At 41.7% G+C, this 22701-nt stretch overlaps 1 protein-coding gene across 1 annotated transcript in view; it reads right to left on the reverse strand.

Annotated features, from left to right (window-relative positions):
* PDZRN4 (PDZ domain containing ring finger 4) overlaps positions 1 to 22701 on the reverse strand; it is a 325432-nt gene that overhangs the window by 20053 nt on the left and 282678 nt on the right. Inside the window, exon 6 of the mRNA XM_069764758.1 lies at positions 16738 to 16839. Coding sequence (XP_069620859.1) covers positions 16738 to 16839 — 102 coding nt within the window. The remainder of the gene's footprint in view (positions 1 to 16737; positions 16840 to 22701) is intronic.

Here is a 22701-nt window from a genome sequence, read left to right on the forward strand (position 1 = left end):
AGCGTATTTATGGCGACTCTGTGAAGCAACAGAGTTTGCTTCTATTCACACTGGGTGAGGTCTAACCCACGTGTGAGCAAGCGTCCATCCGCCATTACTCAGCAGCAGGTGTCATCTCTGCACGGTGGAACGCGGTCTGCGAACGCACCTCATATTATTATTATTTGGTGCGTTCCGCCAGTCCTAACACACAATCAAGTAGACCAACAAAAATGTCATCCACAACTGTGAGGAAAATAGTTCAGGATGTAAAAAAAAAAAACACAAATAACATCAGCTGAAATAGTGGACTCTATGAAAACTAGCGGTGTAGCTGTTTTAAGATGCACAATAAGGAGACTCTTGAAGAAAAATGGGCTGCATGGTCAAGTCGCCAGAAGAAAGCCATTACTGCGCAAATGCCACAAAGTATCTCACCTACAATACACAAAACAGCACAGAGACAAGCCTAAAAACTTCAAGCTAATTGGAGTGATGAGAACAAAATTGAACTTTTTGGCCACAACCTTAAATTTCACATTTGGAGTGAGGTCAGCAAGGCCTATGATAAAATGAACACCATTCATATTGTAAAGCACCGAGGTGGATTACTTATGTTTTGGGATGTGTGAGCTACAAAGGCATAGTAAACTTGGCCAAAGTTGAATGAAAGATGAATGCAGCATTTTATCAGCAAATACCGGGAGGCAAATTTGCTCTCATCAAGCCAGAAGCGGCGCATGGGATGTACTTGGACAATCCAACATGACAACGTTCCAAATCACAAGGCCAAGTTGACCTGTCATTAAATACAGCAGAACAAAGGTTCTGGAGTGGCTATCTCAGTCTCCTGACCTCAGTGTCATTGAGCCTCTCTGGGGAGATATCAAGCACACAGTTCATGCTAGACAGCCCAGGAATTTGCAAGTACTGGTGGCTTTGTGCCAAGAAGAGTGGGCAGCTTTACCATCTGAGAAAATACAGAACCTCATTGTCACAATCCATTTTTGGATTTGTGACAGCTCTGGTTCCACACACATTAAAGCTTTTTTCCTTTCAGGCCGTTGGGGGTTAAATGCAGTTTTTTACCCCGCTGGCAACCTGGGGTTACAGCAGTGTTTCTGGGTCAGCTAGTGTTGCTGGTGACCACGCCCACATCCTTTAAAAGGTCACCTGGTGCATCAGCTGACTGTTGGTGGTACAGGTCCTTTCTGGATACCAACCTAGCAAGAGCAGCTCCCTGGTGTCAGCCAAGTCTGGTGTTTGGAGCTCTGTTGCTGTACAATCTGTGGTGTGGAGTTTAGCAGCAGTGTGCACAAGCTAAGTGCTGAGCTTTTGTTACCTTGTTCCTTTGTTGTTGTGCATTCCCCTTTTGGTATTGTGTTCCCCTCACTCTCATGTTGTGTCATCCTGTTTATTTGCTTAGTGGTGCTGTTTACTTTGTTCACCTCCATGGGTGGGGGTTGGGGGTTTAGCTCAGGGTTTAAACAGGAGATAGGGACAGGTCGGTGACTTGGACCTCCCTACCTTCAAGGGTACCCACAAGTTAACCCCTTCCCGACCTTTGACGCATACGCTGCATCATGAAAGTCGGTGCCATTCCGACCCATGACGCAGCATATGCGTCATGGAAAGATCGCGTCCCTGCAGGCCGGGTGAAAGGGTTAACTCCCATTTCACCCGATCTGCAGGGACAGGGGGAGTGGTAGTTTAGCCCAGGGGGGGTGGCTTCACCCCCTCGTGGCTACGATCGCTCTGATTGGCTGTTGAAAGTGAAACTGCCAATCAGAGCGATTTGTAATATTTCACCTAAAAAACTGGTGAAATATTACAATCCAGCCATGGCCGATGCTGCAATATCATCGGCCATGGCTGGAAACACTTATGTGCACCCACCCCACTCCTCCGATCGCCCCCCCAGCCCCCCGATCTGTGGTCCGCTCCCCTCCGTCCTGTGCTCCGCTCCCCCGTCCTCCTGTCCGCTTCCCCGTGCACCAATCACACCCCCCGCGCTCCAATCAAACCCCCCCGCACTCCGATCCCCCCCCCGCACACAGCGACCCCCCCCCCCCGTGCTCCGATCCACCCCCCCCGCACAGCGATCCCTCACCCCGTGCTCCAATCCTTCCCCGTGCTCCAATCCTCCCTCCCGTGTTCCGATCCACCCCCCCATGATCCGATCCACCACCCCGTGCTCCGACGCCCCCCCCGTGCCCTGATTTCCCCCCCCTTATACTTACCTGGCCGCCCGAGGTCCGTCCGTCTTCTTTCCTGGGCGCCGCCATCTTCCAAAATGGCGGGCGCATGTGCAGTGCGCCCGCCGAATCTGCCGGCCGGCAGATTCGTTCCAGAGTGAATTTTGATCACTGAGATAGGTTATATCTCAGTGATCAAAATAAAAAAAATAGTAAATGACCCCCCCACCTTTGTCACCCCCATAGATAGGGACAATAAAAAAAATAAAGAATTTTTTTTTTTTCACTAAGGTTGGGGTAAGAACTAGGGTTAGGGTTAGGGGTAGGGTTAGGGGTAGGGTTAGGGTTAGGGGTAGGGTTAGGGGTAGGGTTAGGGGTAGGGTTAGGGTTAGGGCTAGGGTTAGGGTTAGGGGTAGGGTTAGGGCTAGGGTTAGGGGTAGGGTTAGGGGTAGGGTTAGGGGTAGGGTTAGGGCTAGGGTTAGGGTTTCGGTATGTGCACACGTATTCTGGTCCTATGCAGATTTTTCCGCAGCGGATTTGAAAAATCCACAGTGCTAAACCGCTGCCGATTTATCGTGGATTTACCGCGGTTTTTCTGCGCATTTCACTGCGGTTTTACAACTGCGATTTTCTATTGGAGCAGTTGTAAAACCGCTGCGGAATCCGCAGAAAGAAGTGACATGCTGCGGAATGTAAACCGCTGCGTTTCCGTGCAGTTTTTCCGCAGCATGTGTACAGCGATTTTTGGTTCCCATAGGTTCACATTGAACTGTAAACTCATGGGAAACTGCTGCGGATCCGCAGCGTTTTCCGCAGCGTGTGCACATACCTTTAGAATTAGGCTATGTGCACACGGTGCGGATTGGCCGCTGCGGATCCGCAGCAGTGTTCCATCAGGTTTACAGTACCATGTAAACATATGGAAAACCAAATCCGCTGTGCCCATGGTGCAGAAAATACCGCGCGGGAACGCTGCGTTGTATTTTCCGCAGCATGCCAATTCTTTGTGCGGATTCCGCAGCGTTTTACACCTGTTCCTCAATAGGAATCCACAGGTGAAATCCGCACAAAAAACACTGGAAATCCACAGTAAATCCACAGGTAAAACGCAGTGCCTTTTACCCGCGGATTTTTCAAAAATGATGCTGAAAAATCTCATACGAATCCGCAACGTTGGCACATAGCCTTAGAGTTGGGTTGGAATTAGGGTTGTGGTTAGGGTTAGGGGCGTGTTGGGGTTAGGGTTGTGGTTAGGGGTGTGTTGGGGTTAGGGTTGTGATTAGGGTTACGGCTACAGTTGGGATAAGGGTTAGGGGTGTGTTGGAGGTAGAATTGAGGGGTTTCCACTGTTTAGGCACTTCAGGGGGTCTCCAAACGCAACATGGCGCCACCATTGATTCCAGCCAATCTTGTATTCAAAAATTCAAATGGTGCTCCCTCACTTCCGAACCCCGACGTGTGCCCAAACAGTGGTTTACCCCCACATATGGGGTACCAGCATACTCAGGACAAACTGCGCAACAATTACTGGGGTCCAATTTCTCCTGTTACCCTTGAGAAAATAAAAAATTGCTTGCTAAAACATCATTTTTGAGGAAAGAAAAATGATTTTTTATTTTCATGGCTCTGCGTTGTAAACGTCTGTGAAGCACTTGGGGGTTCAAAGTGCTCACCACATATCTAGATAAGTTCCTTGGGGGGTCTAGTTTCCAAAATGGGGTCACTTGTGGGGGGTTTCTACTGTTTAGGCACACCAGGGGCTCTGCAAACGCAACGTGACGCCCGCAGACCATTCCATCAAAGTCTGCATTTCAAAAGTCACTACTTCCCTTCTGAGCCCCCACGTGTGCCCAAACAGTGGTTTACCCCCACACATGGGGCATCAGCGTACTCAGGAGAAACTGGACAACAACTTTTGTGGTCCAATTTCTCCTGTAACCCTTGGGAAAATAAAAAATTCTGGGCTAAAAAATTATTTTTGAGGAAAGAAAACGTATTTATTATTTTCACGGCTCTGCGTTATAAACTTCTGTAAAGCACTTGGGGGTTGAAAGTGCTCACCACACATCTAGATAAGTTCCTTTGGGGGTCTAGTTTCCAAAATGGGGTCACTTGTGGGGGGTTTCTACTGTTTAGGCACACCAGGGGCTCTGCAAACGCAATGTGACGCCCGCAGACCATTCCATCAAAGTCTGCATTTCAAAAGTCACTACTTCCCTTCTGAGCCCCCACGTGTGCCCAAACAGTGGTTTACCCCCACACATGGGGTATCAGCGTACTCAGGAGAAACTGGACAACAACTTTTGTGGTCCAATTTCTCCTGTAACCCTTGGGAAAATAAAAAATTCTGGGCTAAAAAATTATTTTTGAGGAAAGAAAACGTATTTATTATTTTCACTGCTCTGTGTTATGAACTTCTGTGAAGCACTTGGGGGTTCAAAGTGCTCACCTCACATCTAGATAAGTTCCTTTCGGGGTCTAGTTTCCAAAATGGGGTCACTTGTGGGGGGTTTCTACTGTTTAGCCACATCAGGGGCTCTGCAAACGCAACGTGACGCCCACAGAGCATTCCATCAAAGTCTGCATTTCAAAACGTCACTACTTCACTTCCGAGCCCCAGCATGTGCCTAAACAGTGGTTTACCCCCACATATGGGGTATCAGCGTACTCAGGAGAAACTGGACAACAACTTTTGGGGTCAAATTTCTCCTGTTACCCTTGGGAAAATAAAAAATTGCGGGCTAAAATTCATTTTTGAGAAAATAATTTTTTTTTTTTATTTTCATGGCTCTACGTTATAAACTTCTGTGAAGCACTTGAGGGTTCAAAGTGCTCACTACACATCTAGATTAGTTCCTTTGGGGGTCTAGTTTCCAAAATGGGGTAATTTGTGGGGGATCTCCAATGTTTAGGCACACAGGGGCTCTCCAAACGCGACATGGTGTCCGCTAATGATTGGAGATAATTTTCCATTTAAAAAGCCAAATGGCGTGCCCTCCCTTCTGAGCCCTGCCGTGCGCCCAAACAGTGGTTTACCCCCACATATGGGGTATCTGCATACTCAGGACAAACTGGACAACAACATTTGTGGTCCAATTTCTCCTATTACCATTGGCAAAATAGGAAATTCCAGGCTAAAATATCATTTTTGAGAAAAGAAAAATTATTTTTTATTTTCATGGCTCTGCATTATAAACTTCTGTGAAGCACCTGGGGGTTTAAAGTGCTCAGTATGCATCTAGATAAGTTCCTTGGGGGGTCTAGTTTCCAAAATGGGGTCACTTGTGGGGGAGCTCCATTGCATAGGCACACAGGGGCTCTCCAAATGCGACATGGTGTCCGCTAACAATTGGAGCTAATTTTCCATTCAAAAAGTTAAAAGGCGCGCCTTCCCTTCCGAGCCCTGCCGTGTGCCCAAACAGTGGTTTACCCCCACATATGAGGTATCGGCGTACTCGGGAGAAATTGCTCAACAAATTGTAGGATCCATTTTATCCTATTGCCCATGTGAAAATGAAAAAATTGAGGCGAAAATAAATTTTTTGTGAAAAAAAAGTACTTTTTCATTTTTACGGATCAATTTGTGAAGCACCTGAGGGTTTAAAGTGCTCACTAGGCATCTAGATAAGTTCCTTGGGGGGTCCAGTTTCCAAAATGGGGTCACTTGTGGGGGAGCTCCAATGTTTAAGCACACAGGGTCTCTCCAAACGCGACATGGTGTCCGCTAACGATGGAGATAATTTTTCATTCAAAAAGTCAAATGGCGCTCCTTCCCTTCCGAGCCTTACCATGTGCCCAAACAGTGGTTTACCCCCACATGTGAAGTATCGGTGTATTCAGGAGAAATTGCCAAACAAATTTTAGGATCCATTTTATCCTGTTGTCCATGTGAAAATGAAAAAATTGAGGCTAAAAGAATTTTTTTGTGAAAAAAAAGTACTTTTTCATTTTTACGGATCAATTTGTGAAGCACCTGGGGGTTTAAAGGGCTCACTATGCATCTAGATAAGTTCCTTGGGGCGTCTAGTTTCCAAAATGGGGTCACTTGTGGGGGAGCTCCAATTTTTAGGCACACGGGGGCTCTCCAAATGTGACATGGTGTCCGCTAAAGAGTGCAGCCAATTTTTCATTCAAAAAGTCAAATGGCGCTCCTTCCCTTCCAAGCCCTGCCGTGCGCCCAAACAGTGGTTTACCCCCACATATGAGGTATCAGCGTACTCAGGACAAATTGGACAACAACGTACGTGGTTCAGTTTCTCCTTTTACCATTGGGAAAATAAAAAAATTGTTGCTGAAAAATCATTTTTGTGACTAAAAAGTTAAATGTTCATTTTTTCCTTCCATGTTGCTTCTGCTGCTGTGAAGCACCTGAAGGGTTAATAAACTTCTTGAATGTGGTTTTGTGCACCTTGAGGGGTGCAGTTTTTAGAATGGTGTCACTTTTGGGTATTTTCAGCCATATAGACCCCTCAAACTGACTTCAAATGTGAGGTGGTCCCTAAAAAAAATGGTTTTGTAAATTTCGTTGTAAAAATGAGAAATCGCTGGTCAAATTTTAACCCTTATAACTTCCTAGCAAAAAAAAATTTTGTTTCCAAAATTGTGCTGATGTAAAGTAAACATGTGGGAAATGTTATTTATTAACTATTTTGTGTCACATAACTCTCTGGTTTAACAGAATAAAAATTCAAAATGTGAAAATTGCGAAATTTTCAAAATTTTCGCCAAATTTCCGTTTTTATCACAAATAAACACAGAATTTATTGACCTAAATTTACCACTAACATGAAGCCCAATATGTCACGAAAAAACAATCTCAGAACCGCTAGGATCCATTGAAGCGTTCCTGAGTTATTACCTCATGAAGGGACACTGGTCAGAATTGCAAAAAACGGCAAGGTCTTTAAGGTCAAAATAGGCTGGGTCATGAAGGGGTTAAGGAAAGACAGGGCTCCCCCTAGCCTGAGGGGCAGTTTAGGGGCCCAGATTCCTCATCTCCTGTTTTTCCATTACTGCCCCTTGACACTCATCCACAACTACCACAAAGACTTCAAGCTGTCATTGATGTTAGAGGGGGCAATACATGGTATTAAGACATGGGGGTTGTGAACTTTTGATCAGGGTCATTTGGATGTTTTGGGCTGTCATTATGATTTAAAAAGAGAAAACACAATAGTGTGACAATACATAGCTTCACCCAACAACTAACTATGAGTGGAGAAAAAGTTTTGGTGTTATCATTTATATTCTCTGAAAAATGGCCAAGAAAGCAAAAATTCTGCCAGGGTATATAAACTTTTGAGTACAACTGCATACAGTATATTTGGAAAAAAAGCTGCTAAGTAAAAGTGCTTTAGAAAATATTAAAGATAATAGTTTATTTTTATTAGTTAACAAAATGCAAAATAAATGAACAAAAGAGAAATGTCGCAAATCATTAATCGATTCGTGGCAGCTCTAGGTCTGCTGAAATTTAAATGTTGCTTTTTTCCTTTGGTCCAGCAAGAGTTAATGTCAGTCTTTTGCTGGCAGCTTCTTTTAGGCTAGTCAGCTGATGTTGGTAACAACTCTCCCCTCTCTTTAAATAGTCACATGACCCATCAGCAGATCATCGGTTATAGAGTTACTTCTATGCAGACCAGCTAGTTGTGTGGCGATCTCCTGTTACTGTGGTATTGCCGCAGTTGCAGTTCTGTTATCCTGATGTGGTTTACTTTGCTGCTGATTCTGAGCTCAGTAGTACTTTTTGTCTATCTCTTGTTTGTCTCTTCCTTGTGTAATATCATCTGCAGTGGTTAGGCTAGCGTCCTTGCCAGCCAATGCACTAGCCAGGGATAGTAGAGGTGACAGTCAGGGAATAGGCACATAACGGTGGTGGGGGTAAGGACCCCCATAAGGTGTTTAGGGACAAGCACAGGTTTTTGTCAGGAGGTGTCCCATCCCCCGCTCCCGACCATTAAGGCCTTCCTCTATTTTTCCATCCTGTTGTACTTATATGCTGTGTCATCCGCTGGACATACCTCTGTCCGAGCTGTTATGATCTGGTGGCCTTGGAGCAGCATGAGACGTACTCTGGAGAAGGTGGTCCCTGTACTGACCGCAAACCCTGAACCTAGCAGCGCAACTAAAAGTAGCCGTGGGGGGTACCTAACACTCCCTAGACCCCTCGACACAGCCTAAGATCTAACTACCCCTAAAGACAGAAACAGGAAACCTATCTTGCCTCAGAGAAAATCCCCAAAGGATAGATAGCCCCCCACAAATATTGACTGTGAGAGGAGAGGGAAAAAACATACGCAGATATGAAATCAGATTTTAGCATAGGAGGCCATACTAGCTAAAAAGAAAGAATAGAACAGAGTACTATGCGGTTAGTATAAAAACACTAGAAAATATCCACCGCAGAAAATACGGATCACCACATCTGACTAAAGACATGGGGGGTATATCTGCATCTCCAGAGAAATAGCTAGGCTGCAAAATATCCTTCACAGACCAAGCTGGACAAGACAAAAACATGAAAATGCACAGAACTATAAGGTCCACTGCAGGTGGACAGCAAAAACAAAGCCAGGACTTATCTTTGTAGAAAAACACAGCAAACTGGAGAGACCAGCAGGGAAGTGAATCCTTCAAGAACAATGGACAACTGGCACTGACTAAAGGATCCAGCAAAGCTATATACCCCAGTCAGTTTTGCAATTAGTAGATACACCTGTCCACTCCTGCAGTCCAGGCACAACTGCATTACCCTCTACAACCACCGGAGGGAGCCCAAAAGCTGAATTCACAACAGTACCCCCCTTGAGGAGGGGTCACCGAACCCTCACCAGAGCCCCCAGGCCAATCAGGATGAGCCTGATGAAAGGCACGAACCAAATCAACGGCATGGACATCAGAGGCAGAAACCCAAGAATTATCCTCCTGGCCATAACCCTTCCACTTGACAAGGTACTGAAGCTTCCGCCTCGAAAAACGGGAATCCAAAATCTTCTCAACAACATATTCCAACTCCCCATCGACCAATACAGGGGCCGGAGGATCAACAGAGGGAACAACGGGCTCCACCTATTTCCGCAACAAAGATCTATGGAAGACATTATGAATAGCAAAAGAGGCCAGAAGCGCCAGGCGAAAGGACACCAGATTAATAATCTCAGAAATCCTTTAAGGACCAATAAATCGAGGCTTAAACTTAGGGGAAGAAACCTTCATAGGAACATGACGGGAAGATAACCAAACCAGATCACCAACCCGAAGTCGGGAACCAACACACCGACGACGGTTAGCAAAATGCTGAGCCTCCTCCTGAGACAGCACCAAATTGTCCACCACACAAACCAAAATCTGCTGCAACCTGTCGACCACAGAATCCACACCAGGAAGGTCAGAAGGCTCAACCTGCCCAGAAGAAAAACGAGGATGAAAACCAAAATTACAAAAAAAAGGCGAAACCAAAGTAGCTGAACTAGCCCTATTATTAAGGGCAAACTCGGCCAATGGCAAAAAAGCCACCCAATCATCCTGATCAGCAGACACAAAGCATCTCAAATAGGTCTCCAAGGTCTGATTAGTTCGCTCAGTCTGGCCATTTGTCTGAGGATGAAATGCAGAGGAAAAAGACAAATCAATGCCCAGCTTGGCACAAAAGGCCCGCCAAAACGTAGAAACAAACTGGGAACCTCTGTCGGACACAATATTCTCCGGAATACCATGCAAACGTACCACATGCTGAAAAAACAACGGAACCAAATCAGAAGAAGAAGGCAATTTAGGCAAAGGCACCAAATGAACCATCTTAGAAAATCGGTCACAGACAACCCAGATAACCGACATTCTTTGGGAAACAGGAAGATCGGAAATAAAATCCATAGAAATATGCGTCCAAGGTCCAAGGTGGGAACAGCAAGGCTTAGCCCGCGCACAAATCCCACAGGACTGCACAAAAGAACGCACATCCCGTGACAAAGAAGGCCACCAAAAGGACCTACTAACCAAATCTCTGGTACCAAAAATCCCAGGATGGCCAGCCAACACAGAACAATGAACCTCAGAAATCACTTTACTAGTCCATCTATCAGGAACAAACAGTTTCCCCACAGGACAACGGTCAGGCTTATCAGCCTGAAATTCCTGAAGAACCCATCCCAAATCAGGGGAGATGGCAGAAAGAATCACCCCTTCCTTCAAAATGCCGACCGGCTCAAGAACCCCAGGGGAATCAGGAAAAAACTCCTAGAGAGGGCATCCGCCTTAACATTCTTAGTACCAGGAATGTACGAGACCACAAAATCAAAACGGGAGAAAAACAGGGACCATCGAGCCTGTCTAGGATTCAGCTGTTTGGCAGACTCGAGGTAAATCAGATTCTTATGATCGGTCAGGACCACAATACGGTGCTTGGCCCCCTCAAGCCAATGTCGCCACTCCTCAAATGCCCACTTCATAGCCAACAACTCCCGATTGCCGACATCATAATTGCGTTCCGCAGGCGAAAACTTCCGAGAAAAGAAGGCACACGGTTTTATCAAGGAACCATCAGAATTCCTCTGAGACAAAACGGCCCCTGCCTCAATCTCAGATGCGTCAACTTCAACCTGAAATGGAAGAGAAACATCTGGCTGACGCAACACAGGGGCAGAAGTAAATCGGCGTTTAAGCTCCTGAAAGGCAGAAACAGCCACGGAGGACCAATTCGTCACATCAGCGCCTTTCTTGGTCAAATCGGTTAGAGGTTTAACCACACTGGAGAAGTTGGCAATGAAACGACGATAAAAATTAGCAAAGCCCAAGAATTTCTGAAGGCTCTTCACAGATGTGGGCTGAATCCAATCATGAATGGCCTGAACCTTAACCGGATCCATTTCTATAGATGAGGGAGAAAAAATGAAACACAAAAAAGAAACCTTCTGCACTCCAAAGAGGCACTTTGACCCCTTCACAAACAAAGCATTATTACGGAGGATCTGAAATACCATCCTGACCTGTTTCACATGAGACTCCCAATCATTGGAAAAAATCAAAATATCATCCAAATATACAGCCATGAATTTATCAAGATAACTCCGAAAGATATCATGCATGAAGGATTGGAACACAGATGGGGCATTAGAGAGTCCGAATGGCATCACAAGGTATTCAAAATGGCCTTCGGGCATATTAAATGCAGTTTTCCATTCGTCGCCCTGCTTGATATGAATAAGATTATATGCCCCTCGAAGGTCAATCTTAGTAAACCAGCTAGACCCCTTAATCCTAGCAAACAAATCAGTAAGCAAAGGCAAGGGGTATTGAAATTTAACCGTGATCTTATTCAAGAGGCAATAATCAATACAGGGTCTCAAGGAGCCATCCTTCTTGGCAACAAAAAAGAACCCCGCTCCCAACGGTGAAGAAGATGGCCGAATATGCCCTTTCTCCAAAGACTCCTTAATATAGCTCCGCATGGCGGTATGTTCAGGCACAGACAGGTTGAAAAGTCGGCCCTTAGGGAACTTACAACCTGGAATCAAATCAATAGCACAATCACAGTCCCTATGCGGCGGAAGGGAACTGGATTTGGGCTCATCGAATACATCCTGGAAGTCAGACAAAAACTCAGGAACTTCAGAAGAGGGGGGAGAGGAGATTGACATCAAAGGAACCTGATCATGAACCCCCTGACAACCCCAACTAGTCACAGACATGGATTTCCAATCTAACACCGGATTATGTAGCTGCAACCATGGAAAACCCAGCACAATATCATCATGCAAATTATGCAACACCAGAAAACGACAATCTTCCTGATGGGCTGGGGCCATGCGCATGGTCAGCTGTGTCCAAAACTGAGGTTTATTTTTAGCTAACGGTGTAGCATCAATGCCCCTCAAAGGAATAGGGTTCTGCAAAGGCTGCAAGGGAAAACCACAACGTCTGGCAAATTCTAAGTCCATTAAGTTCAGAGCGGCGCCTGAATCCACAAATGCCATGACAGAAAACAACGACAATGAGCAGATCAAGGTCACACATAACAGAAATTGGTATAGGTTGTATAGTACTGATGGCAACAGAACTAGCGATTCTCTTAGTACGCTTAGGGCAATCAGAAATAACATGAGCAGAAACGCCGCAGTAAAAACACAACCTATTCTGACGCCTGAATGTTTGACATTCAGCTCTAGACAAAATCCTATCACACTGCATAGGCTCAGGGCTCCGCTCAGAGGACAACGCCACAGTGTGCACAATTCTGCGCTCGCGCAAGCGCCGATCAATCTGAATGGCCAGAGACATAGAATCACTCAGACCAGCAGGCGTGGGGAACCCCACCATAATATCTTTAACGGATTCAGAAAGACCCTTTCTGAAAATTGCCGCCAAGGCATCCTCATTCCATATAGTCAGTACAGACCATTTTCTAAATTTCTGGCAATAGAATTCTGCCGCTTCTTGACCTTGACACAGGGCTAACAAGATTTTCTCAGCCTGATCCACAGAATTAGGCTCATCATACAACAACCCCAATGCCTGAAAGAACGAATCAACATTAAGCAAAGCAGGATTGCCAGATTCCAGGGAAAATTACCAATCCTGTGGGTCACCACGCAGCAGAGATATGATGATTTTAACCTGCTGGATAGGATCACCAGAAGACCGGGGTCTTAATGCAAAAAACAGTTTACAGTTATTTTTGAAACTCAAAAATTTGGATCTGTCACCAAAGAATAAATCAGGAGTGGGAATCTTAGGCTCTAAGGCAGGAGTCTGAACAATGAAATCTGAAATATCCTGTACCCTAGCAGCAAGCTGATCCACCCGAGAAACTAACTCCTGAACATTCATGTTAATACTAGACTCCGTAGCCACCCAGAGGTAAAGAGGGAGGAACAGACCAAACAGGCTAAGGAAAAAAAAATGGCTCAAAATCTTTCCACCCTTCTTCTGAGATGCAATTAACTCATTGTTGGCCAGTTGTACTGTTATGATCTGGTGGCCTTGGAGCAGCATGAGACGTACTCTGGAGAAGGTGGTCCCTGCACTGACCGCAAACCCTGAACCTAGCAGCGCAACTAAAAGTAGCCGTGGGGGGTACCTAACACTCCCTAGACCCCTCGACACAGCCTAAGATCTAACTACCCCTAAAGACAGAAACAGGAAACCTATCTTGCCTCAGAGAAAATCCCCAAAGGATAGATAGCCCCCCACAAATATTGACTGTGAGAGGAGAGGGAAAAAACATACGCAGATATGAAATCAGATTTTAGCATAGGAGGCCATACTAGCTAAAAAGAAAGAATAGAACAGAGTACTATGCGGTCAGTATAAAAACACTAGAAAATATCCACCGCAGAAAATACGGATCACCACATCTGACTAAAGACATGGGGGGTATATCTGCATCTCCAGAGAAATAGCTAGGCTGCAAAAAATCCTTCACAGACCAAGCTGGACAAGACAAAAACATGAAAATGCACAGAACTATAAGGTCCACTGCGGGTGGACAGCAAAAACAAAGCCAGGACTTATCTTTGTAGAAAAACACAACAAACTGGAGAGACCAGCAGGGAAGTGAATCCTTCAAGAACAATGGACAACTGGCACTGACTAAAGGATCCAGCAAAGCTATATACCCCAGTCAGTTTTGCAATTAGTAGATACACCTGTCCACTCCTGCAGTCCAGGCACAACTGCATTACCCTCTACAACCACCGGAGGGAGCCCAAAAGCTGAATTCACAACACCGAGCATAACAAGAAATCAAAATCAAATAAGTATTTGGTGTTCCTATCCTTTGCCTTCAAAACAGCATAAAAACATCAATTCTAGGTACACTTGTATTCAGTTTTTGAAGGAACTCAGTAGGGGGGTGTTTGAAACCTCTTGAAACTAACCACAGATCTTTGGAAGTCAGCTTGCAAGAATCATTTTATCACTTCATGTAATCTGACACAGACTGAATGATGGGGCTCTGTAGGGGCCATATCATCACTTCGAGCACTCCTTATTCTTTACACTGACCATAGTTTTAATTATACTAACTATATGGTTTAGATCATTGCACTGCTGCATAATAAATTTGTAGCCAATCAGATGACTCTCTGATGATATTGAATGAGGCATCCATCTTTATTTTTCAGCATTGATAACACCAATAAATGGACAATGTTGAGGACCATAAATACAGTGGTTGACCACGGAATCTTAGTGCAGCAGCAGAAAGACGCATTGTGCTTTCTTTTCCTTGAAATCTACAAATTGTCTCTTCAGAGAGGAAGAGGACTAGAACTCTAGTGCCACCTATTGGAAGTAGCAATCCTAACAGTCAATGTCGACCCTTTAACGAGCCTTGTCACATGACTTAGGATAAAAGCCAAACCAGAATCTCAATTTGCAGACACTATGTTTCGGGGTTCTGCCCCTCGTCAGTGCAAAGTGGAGATCTGGTTTGGCTGATTGAGATGTGTCTGACCGAGATCCAAGAAGTATTGTTTCTCCTTGCGGAGAGTGAGATGTTAAGCATGTCGAAGTGAGGAGACTTAAAGCCACAATGCTCCTCTGGGAATGATGCAAAATGTCTCTTCAGAGAAGAAGAGGACCTCAACATGCTTAACATGTCACTCTCCGCAAGGAGAAACAATATTTCCTTTCCTTGACATCAGAAGACATCCAGAAGTACCATCATTTCAGAACTGACAGCAGTGGGACTCAGATAAATACATCAACTTTTCTGAGCAGTCTGACCAGAATTGGTCTTCATTGGAGAATTGGGGTAAAAAAAAGATACTTACTGTGGGAAGAAGGTCAAATGACTCAACTATGCATGAAAATATAGAAAATGAGTGGCAGAAAAATGTCAGCAGGTACTCTGTCAAAATTTTACATATATGCCTGGAAAAGAAGGCAGTTTGTCACCAAAAGGTTGGAGAGTAGTGCAACAATGAGGGTCTGCAGGCAAGAATGAGACATGGTGGAGGTTCTTTGCAATTTTGAGGCTGCATTTCAGCAAATAGAGATTAGAGTTTGGTCATGATTGCTGGTGACCTCACTAGGAGACAAAAAAAGTCTTATTTATATTGAACTATATAAATTAGAGGATCAGACAATTGCACATAAGTAAAATTAAAAAAATGTTTTTGTTTTTTTTAAATCTAAGTTGAAATCATCTTGCCCCACTTCAATGATAAAGACATTAAAGAAATAAAAAATAACATATTTCATATCCTCATGTCTGAAAAAGTCTGATCTATCAAAACATAAAATTACTTCAATCATACATTAAACAGCAAAGAAATACAATATTGCTGTTTTTCAGTTGCTGCACTTCAATAAAAAAAAGAATCAGAAACTATTAAAATGTTATATGTACCCCAATATGGTTTTAATAAGAAAAACAGCTTAGTAAATAAAAGCAAGTCTTCACCTAGCTTTACAGACTTTTTTTTTTAAATTGCTAGTCTCAGAAAATGTAAGGTTTTACTTTACAAGGTTTTGAATTTTTTCAACCATTAAAATATAAAATCAACCTTAAAAGTTTGATATTGCATCAGTTATACTAACCTGGATAATCATATTGCTAGATGATTTTTACCATGCAATAAACTTCATAAAAACAAAACCCCCAAAAATGACGGAACTGTGTTTTTCATTAATTCAAATTTGTTTAATCATTTTCAGTACATTGCATTGTAAAATGAATGGTGTCATTAAAAATTTCAACTAGACCCACAAAAACAAGCCATTATATGGCTATTATGCCTTAAAAATTAAATACCTATTGCACTTGGAACAAAGTGAGAAAAAATCAAAAGCACCATGACTAAAATTGCCTGGGTTCTTGTGGCAACTCGTGTATCACAAACTTAAAGATATGAACTGGTATAATTTGTGGTGTAAATATAATAAATCTGCCAGGCCCCTAGGGTGCTCACCCCCTGCTGCTATTAACCACCTACATTTTAAAAGAGTGGCCAGGGCGGTGTCAAAAGGGTAAAAACTGTAAGCCAACTTTTTAACATGACAATTGTGCCAGAAGACTCTTCATAAATGTGAAGATCAAGAATATACCTTTTTTATCCTACATAATAGATGTGCAATTTTTATATTTGTTATATACCGCAGAGGTAGACTTGGAATCAATATAAAGTTTGTATTGTATTGTAATGTTGTGACAAACGTCTTCTAAACATCTCATACTTTAAGCCATAATGATGACTTAATGTTGGGTGTATACTGAGGTCTTCTTTATCGATTTTCTTTTTTAGAATCTTTAATAAATTTGTATGCAATTGGGTTATTTAAACTCTTTAACTACCTGGGGAAAAGTGACAAAACTTCCTAGATCTTTCAGTATTTCTGATGTGACATTTTCATTTTACAACACGGTGTATTTTCATTATTCTTTATAATAAATATTAGATTAATATGTTGTTTTTTGCAACAAAAGCTTTTTTGTTGTATAATGGATTTCCAAATTAAATCAGTACATTATTTGAACAAGACTCAGACAAAAAAAGGTCAATGCACAGTAAGAAATCATTTAGAGATTATCCATGTTGCCTTACGGTATTTACTTTCTACTAACCGGTAAATCTGGTCTGGCAACCAAAAGAACAATTTTCCTGCATTCATCATTGGAAAGTAGAGCCACTGCTTCTTCTCTGTTCTGAATATCTTGACCATTAATCTGGGAAAATGAATGAAACCTGTAAATTAATTTCCATTTTTACAAAGCAGCATAAAATATTGGCCAATTTCTATCTATTTGTGCCAAGAGTAAGGACGGTGCTCATTGTCAAGTCTCGGTAGTAAATGCCTTCACTCAATTATGTGCGTACTATAAGAGCAGTATTGATTGGTGAAGGATGGTGAATATCAGAGGAAGCAGTTATGTTCATAAATGTCCAAGCTGCGCCCTGGTAACATACATCTAGCAACACAATTAACCAACCTCTGACAGGTGACGTTCATCTTTCCCCGTTCAGAGTAATGGAAGTGTCACTCTGAGATAATAGTACCAGTAGAAGGAAGAATGGCAGCACAACAGCGAAAATCAGTCATACTGGAGACTTGCACAGAGCCAATTAGAGAGCGCCACTATTATCTCTCGCCAGGTAATGCTTAACAGCCAATGTTGATTGCAAATCAGCTTTATCATTCTAAGATCCTTTACAGAACAAAGCGCAACATATACTCCAGTAATTTATTTTTCAAATGCAACTTTTTGTCTTGCAAAAACGTAAAACTAGGTACTGAAATTAAACAAAAATAATTAGTTGACTGCTACATTAGTTTTATCTTTGGTAAAAATTTATTAAACTATGCAAAGACAATTCTCTCTAATTAAAGTAGTTAATTATTTTTAATAACTATATTTTTATTTTATGAATGGGTTCGAAAGAAGAAATTTACAACTCTATCATTTTGACAGCAATGGCGCCATTTGTTTTAGTAGAACACCAGCCTCATAATTTAAGACAGCACGTGAGATCTACTTAACAGAGAAAGATGTCCAATTATAATAATGAAAGTCCCAGGAGTTATGCTTCAAAAATATATGCTTCTTATGGGGAAAAAAAATCTCCTACATGTATAGTTTTTCATAATTATAGCCAATTTTATGTAAGGACCGTTCATTTTCAAGGCTCTGCTGTCAATGTTGTGTTCTGCTTATCTGCAGATTTAAGTACCATTTGCTTTCATTGCTGTTCTGTTAAATCTTAAGAGATGAAAAAAAAAAACCTTTTGAAATCAAGCAATGAAGCTAAAAATACACGGCTGATATACTCAAGAGGGGTTTATACCTCAAATTTCAGTCAAGTGTCTTCTAATTAAAAAAAAGAAAAAAAAAGAAAAAAAAGAAATGTTTGCATATTTAGCCCACTCAATATTGATGATTTTTGGATACATATAATCGCACTGTCATTAAAATAAATCTTGGCTATAGACATGCTGAAAAATTTCATTATTTTAAAGGATCTAATTTTTATAAATATTATAGTAGTCATGTCAAGAATTTAATAATTTTAACATATGATTTTAATGCAAGATTTTTGCACCTTGCAGGTAAGTACAAGACTCAAGAAAAAGAAATAAGTCCTCTAGTGGAAGAAGAAGGAAGACAGAAAAAGCTAAAAGAAAAAGCAAGGTTATTTGACATACGGTAAATGAGTGTGATATGTGATCTTTGTGCAGTTGGAGACTGCCGAAATGACTAATGATAGCACCCCTGCGCCTATCACCCCGATCACAGCCTTGTCTGTGCGCATACATGTTTCAAGAGATTCTATCCTTCCATTGTTGACTAGATTTTCATTTCCTAAGCCACACAGGCAGATGGATAAATATATCTGAGCAATAAATTTAAAGTGTAAATTTGAAGATCAAGCCTAGAACAAACAGGTATCTCATAGGTCCCATTACCTTCTGAAGATCACTGATTCTTGTAGATAACAGCATAAATGATTACAGCTTTTTTATTTCGACAATTTTTTTGTGATTGTCCAGACACTTTCATAAAGATAACTAAATAGTTTTACACAAAAATAATTAATTATATTATGGAAGAATTCCAATTAAATATTAGAGAAGGAGACAAAGTTCATATTTTCCTAGTTTCCTTGCCATATATCATAAGAGTTTAATTTCAGAGTTATAACTTTAAGGTGTAAGGAGTTTTGCTATATGGGGTAAATAGCCATCACACAAAGGACCAAAGGCATGCTTAAAACCAATGATATATAAGATTACACCAGTGTCATGAATGACACATCATAGATAGGGGGCTCTGGCTCACATTTTGCATTGGGACTAAGGAATTTCAAGTTATTCCTCTGCTGTAATTTGTGCAGCTAGACATTTTACTATAACAAGTATGTAACTGGGAATAATTACAATATCCTAACATATTAATGCAGGCATATTAAAGAATAAATATTACCTTTAACGCATTCATCCTCAAGCCTGTTTTTACCTTCCTGACTGTGCCAATTTTTTTCAATTATGACCAGCAACAATTTATAGAACAGAGCAAAAGTTTGGACACACCTTCTCATTTAAAGATTTTTCTGCATTTTCATGACTATGAAAATTGTACATTCACACTGAATGCATCAAAACTATGAATTAACACATGTGGACTAATATACTTAACAAAAAAGTGTCAAACAACTGAAATTATGTCTTATAGTCTAGGTTCTTAAAAGTAGTCACCTTTTGCTTTGATGACTGCTTTGCACACTCTTGGCATTCTCTTGATGAGCTTCAAGAGGTAGTCACCAGGAATGGTCTTCTAACAATCTTGAAGAAGTTCCCAGAGATGCTTAGCACTTGTTGGCCCTTTTGCCTTCAATCTGTGGTCCAGCTCACCCCAAACCATCTCAATTGGGTTCAGGTCTGGTGACTGTGGACGCCAGGTCATCTGGCGTAGAACCCCATCACTCTCCTTCTTGGTCAAATAGCCCTTACACAGCCTGGAGGTGTGTTTGGGGTCATTGTCCTGTTGACAAATTAATGATGGTCCAACTAAACCGGATGGAATAGCATGCCGCTGCAAGATGCTGTGGTAGCCATGCTGGTTTAGTATGCCTTCAATTTTGAATAAATCCCCAACAGTGTCACTAGCAAAGCATCCCCACACCATTACACCTCCTCCTCCATGCTTCACGGGGGGAACCAGGCATGTAGAGTCCATCCGTTCACCTTTTCTGGTTCACACAAAGACACGGTGGTTGGAACCAAAGATCTCAAATTTGGACTCATCAGACCAAAGCACAGATTTCCACTGGTCTAATGTCCATTCCTTGCTTTCTTTAGCCCAAACAAGTCTCTTCTGCTTGTTGCCTGTCCTTAGCAGTGGTTTCCTAGCAGCTATTTTACCATGAAGGCCTGCTGCACAAAGTCTCCTCTTAACAGTTGTTGTAGAGATGTGTCTGCTGCTAGAACTCTGTGTGGCATTGACCTGGTCTCTAATCTGAGCTGCTGTTAACCTGCGATTTCTGAGGCTGGTGACTCAGATAAACTTATCCTCAGAAGCAGAGGTGACTCTTGGTCTTCCTTTCCTGGGGCGGTCCTCATGTGAGCCAGTTTCTTTGCAGCGCTTGATGGTTTTTGCCACTGCACTTGGGGACACTTTCAAAGTTTTCCCAATTTTTTGGACTGACTGACCTTAATTTCTTAAAGTAATGATGGCCACTCGTTTTTCTTTACTTAGCTGCTTTATTCTTGCCATAATACAAATTCTAACAGTCTAGTCAGTAGGACTATCAGCTGTGTATCCACCAGGCTTCTGCACAAAACAACTGATGGTCCCAAACCCATTTATAAGGCAAGAAATCCCACTTATTAAACCTGACAGGGCACACCTGTTAAGTGACAATCATTCCCGGTGACTACCTCTTGAAGCTCATCAAGAGAATGCCAAGAGTGTGCAAAGCAGTCATCAAAGCAAAAGGTGGCTACTTTGAAGAACCTAGAATATAAGACATAATTTCAGTTGTTTCACACTTTTTTGTTAAGTATATAATTCCACATGTGTTAATTTATAGTTTTGATGCCTTCAGTGTGAATGTACAATTTTCATAGTCATGAAATTACAGAAAAATCTTTAAATGAGAAGGTGTGTCCAAACTTTTGGTCTGTAATGTATGTGGTAATAACTATGTAATGCTTAAACATATCCTAGCGATACTGAAACAGTTTTTTTGTGATATGTTGTAATTCGTATTAGTGGTAAACTTTGGTTGATATGATATGTGTTTATTTATAAAATTGTCAAAATTTTGACAAAAAAATGAAAATTTAGCAATTGTTATGCCATTAAGCCAGATAATTATACCACACAAAATAGTAAATAAATAACATTTAAGACATGTCTACTTCACATTAGCATCAATCAACTTGATTTTTTTTCTTAGAAACTTTAATAAGGTTGAAACATTGTCAGCAATTTCTCATTTTCCATCGAAGTTTACAAAACCAATTTTTTAAGGGACCACATAACATTTTAAGTGATTTGAGGAGGCCATACCCAAAAGGGATACCATTATAAAACTGCTTCCTTCAAAGTCCTCAAAATCACAGTCAATAAGTTAATTCACCATTTAGGGGCTTCCCAGGAATTACAGCAATGTGAAAGGAAAAAAATGAAATTTTACTTTATCCCACAAAAATATTGCTTTAGCCCCTAATTTAGAATTTAAAAAGGGTAACAGAAGAAAATGAATGGTCCAATTTGTTGTGCAGTTTCTCATGAGTACAACAATACCCCATATGTGGTGGAAAACTACTGTTTGGGCAGATGGCATTGCTCCGAAGGGAAGGGGCATGATTTGACTTGTGGAGTGCAAAATTGCCTGGAATAGATAGCGAATGCCATTTCACTTTTGCAAACTCCCTTATGTGTTAAACAGTAGTAATTGCCCCACAAAGGACACATTTTTTGGAAGCTACAAACCTCAAGAAACGTATCTTGAGGTGTGGTGAGTACCTTGAACCCATAGGTGCTTCACAGAATGTTATAATGTTAAGCTGTGAAAATGAAAAAATATGTTTCCCCCCCAAAAAAAATTTCAGAGCCAAATGTTTTATTTTTACAAGGCTTACAAGAGACATTTGACCCCACGATTTGTTGTACAATTTCTCCTGAGTAAATCGATACCCCATATGTAGTGGAAAAGTACTGTTAAGGCACATGGCAGGGTTTGAAAGAGAAGGAGCACCATTTGACTTTTGGAATGAAAAATTGGCGGGAATTTATAGTGAATGCCATGTTCTTTTGCAGACCCCTGATGTGCCTAAACAGTGGAAAATCTCTATCAGTGACCCCATTTTGAAAACTACACCTCTCATGTAACTTATCTTGAGGTGTGAAGAGCATTCTGAATGCACTGATACTTCACAAATTTTTATAATGTTGAGCCATGGGAAAACAAAAAAAATATTTTTGTTACTGCAAAACTGTTGCTTTAGCCCCCATTTTTTTCTTTTCACAATAGTAGCAGAAAAAATGGAGAACAAAATGTATTGTGTGTTTTCTCCTGAGTTTGCCAACATCCCATATGTGTTGAAAAACTGCTGTTTGGGCACATGGCAGGGCTTGGAAAGGAAGGAGCGCAAATTGAATCCTGGATTGCAATTTTGGTTGGAATAGATTGCAGATGCCATGTTAGATTGAAGAGATCCTGACATTCCAAAACAACAGAAGTCCCCATAAATGATCAAATTTGGGAAACTATACATCTTGAGGAATTTATCTAGAGGTGTAATGAGAACTTTTAACACTCAGGAGACGCACAGAATTGTATAACATTGGTATGAGTCAATCTAAAATTACAATTTTTCCACTAATATATTGCTTTGTCCCCAAGATATTAATTTTCACAAGGGATAATAGGAGAAAATAAACTATATAATTTGTTACACAATTTCTCCTGAGTACGCCAATACCCAAACATGGTAAAAAATGACTTTTGAGGCACAGTGTAAAGCTCAGAATGGAAGGAGCACCATATTGGAGTCCAGATTTTGCTGGAATAGTTTGAGAGTCTAA

The sequence above is a fragment of the Ranitomeya imitator genome, chromosome 4 (genome assembly GCF_032444005.1).
Source record: "Ranitomeya imitator isolate aRanImi1 chromosome 4, aRanImi1.pri, whole genome shotgun sequence".
Lineage (NCBI taxonomy): Eukaryota > Metazoa > Chordata > Amphibia > Anura > Dendrobatidae > Ranitomeya > Ranitomeya imitator.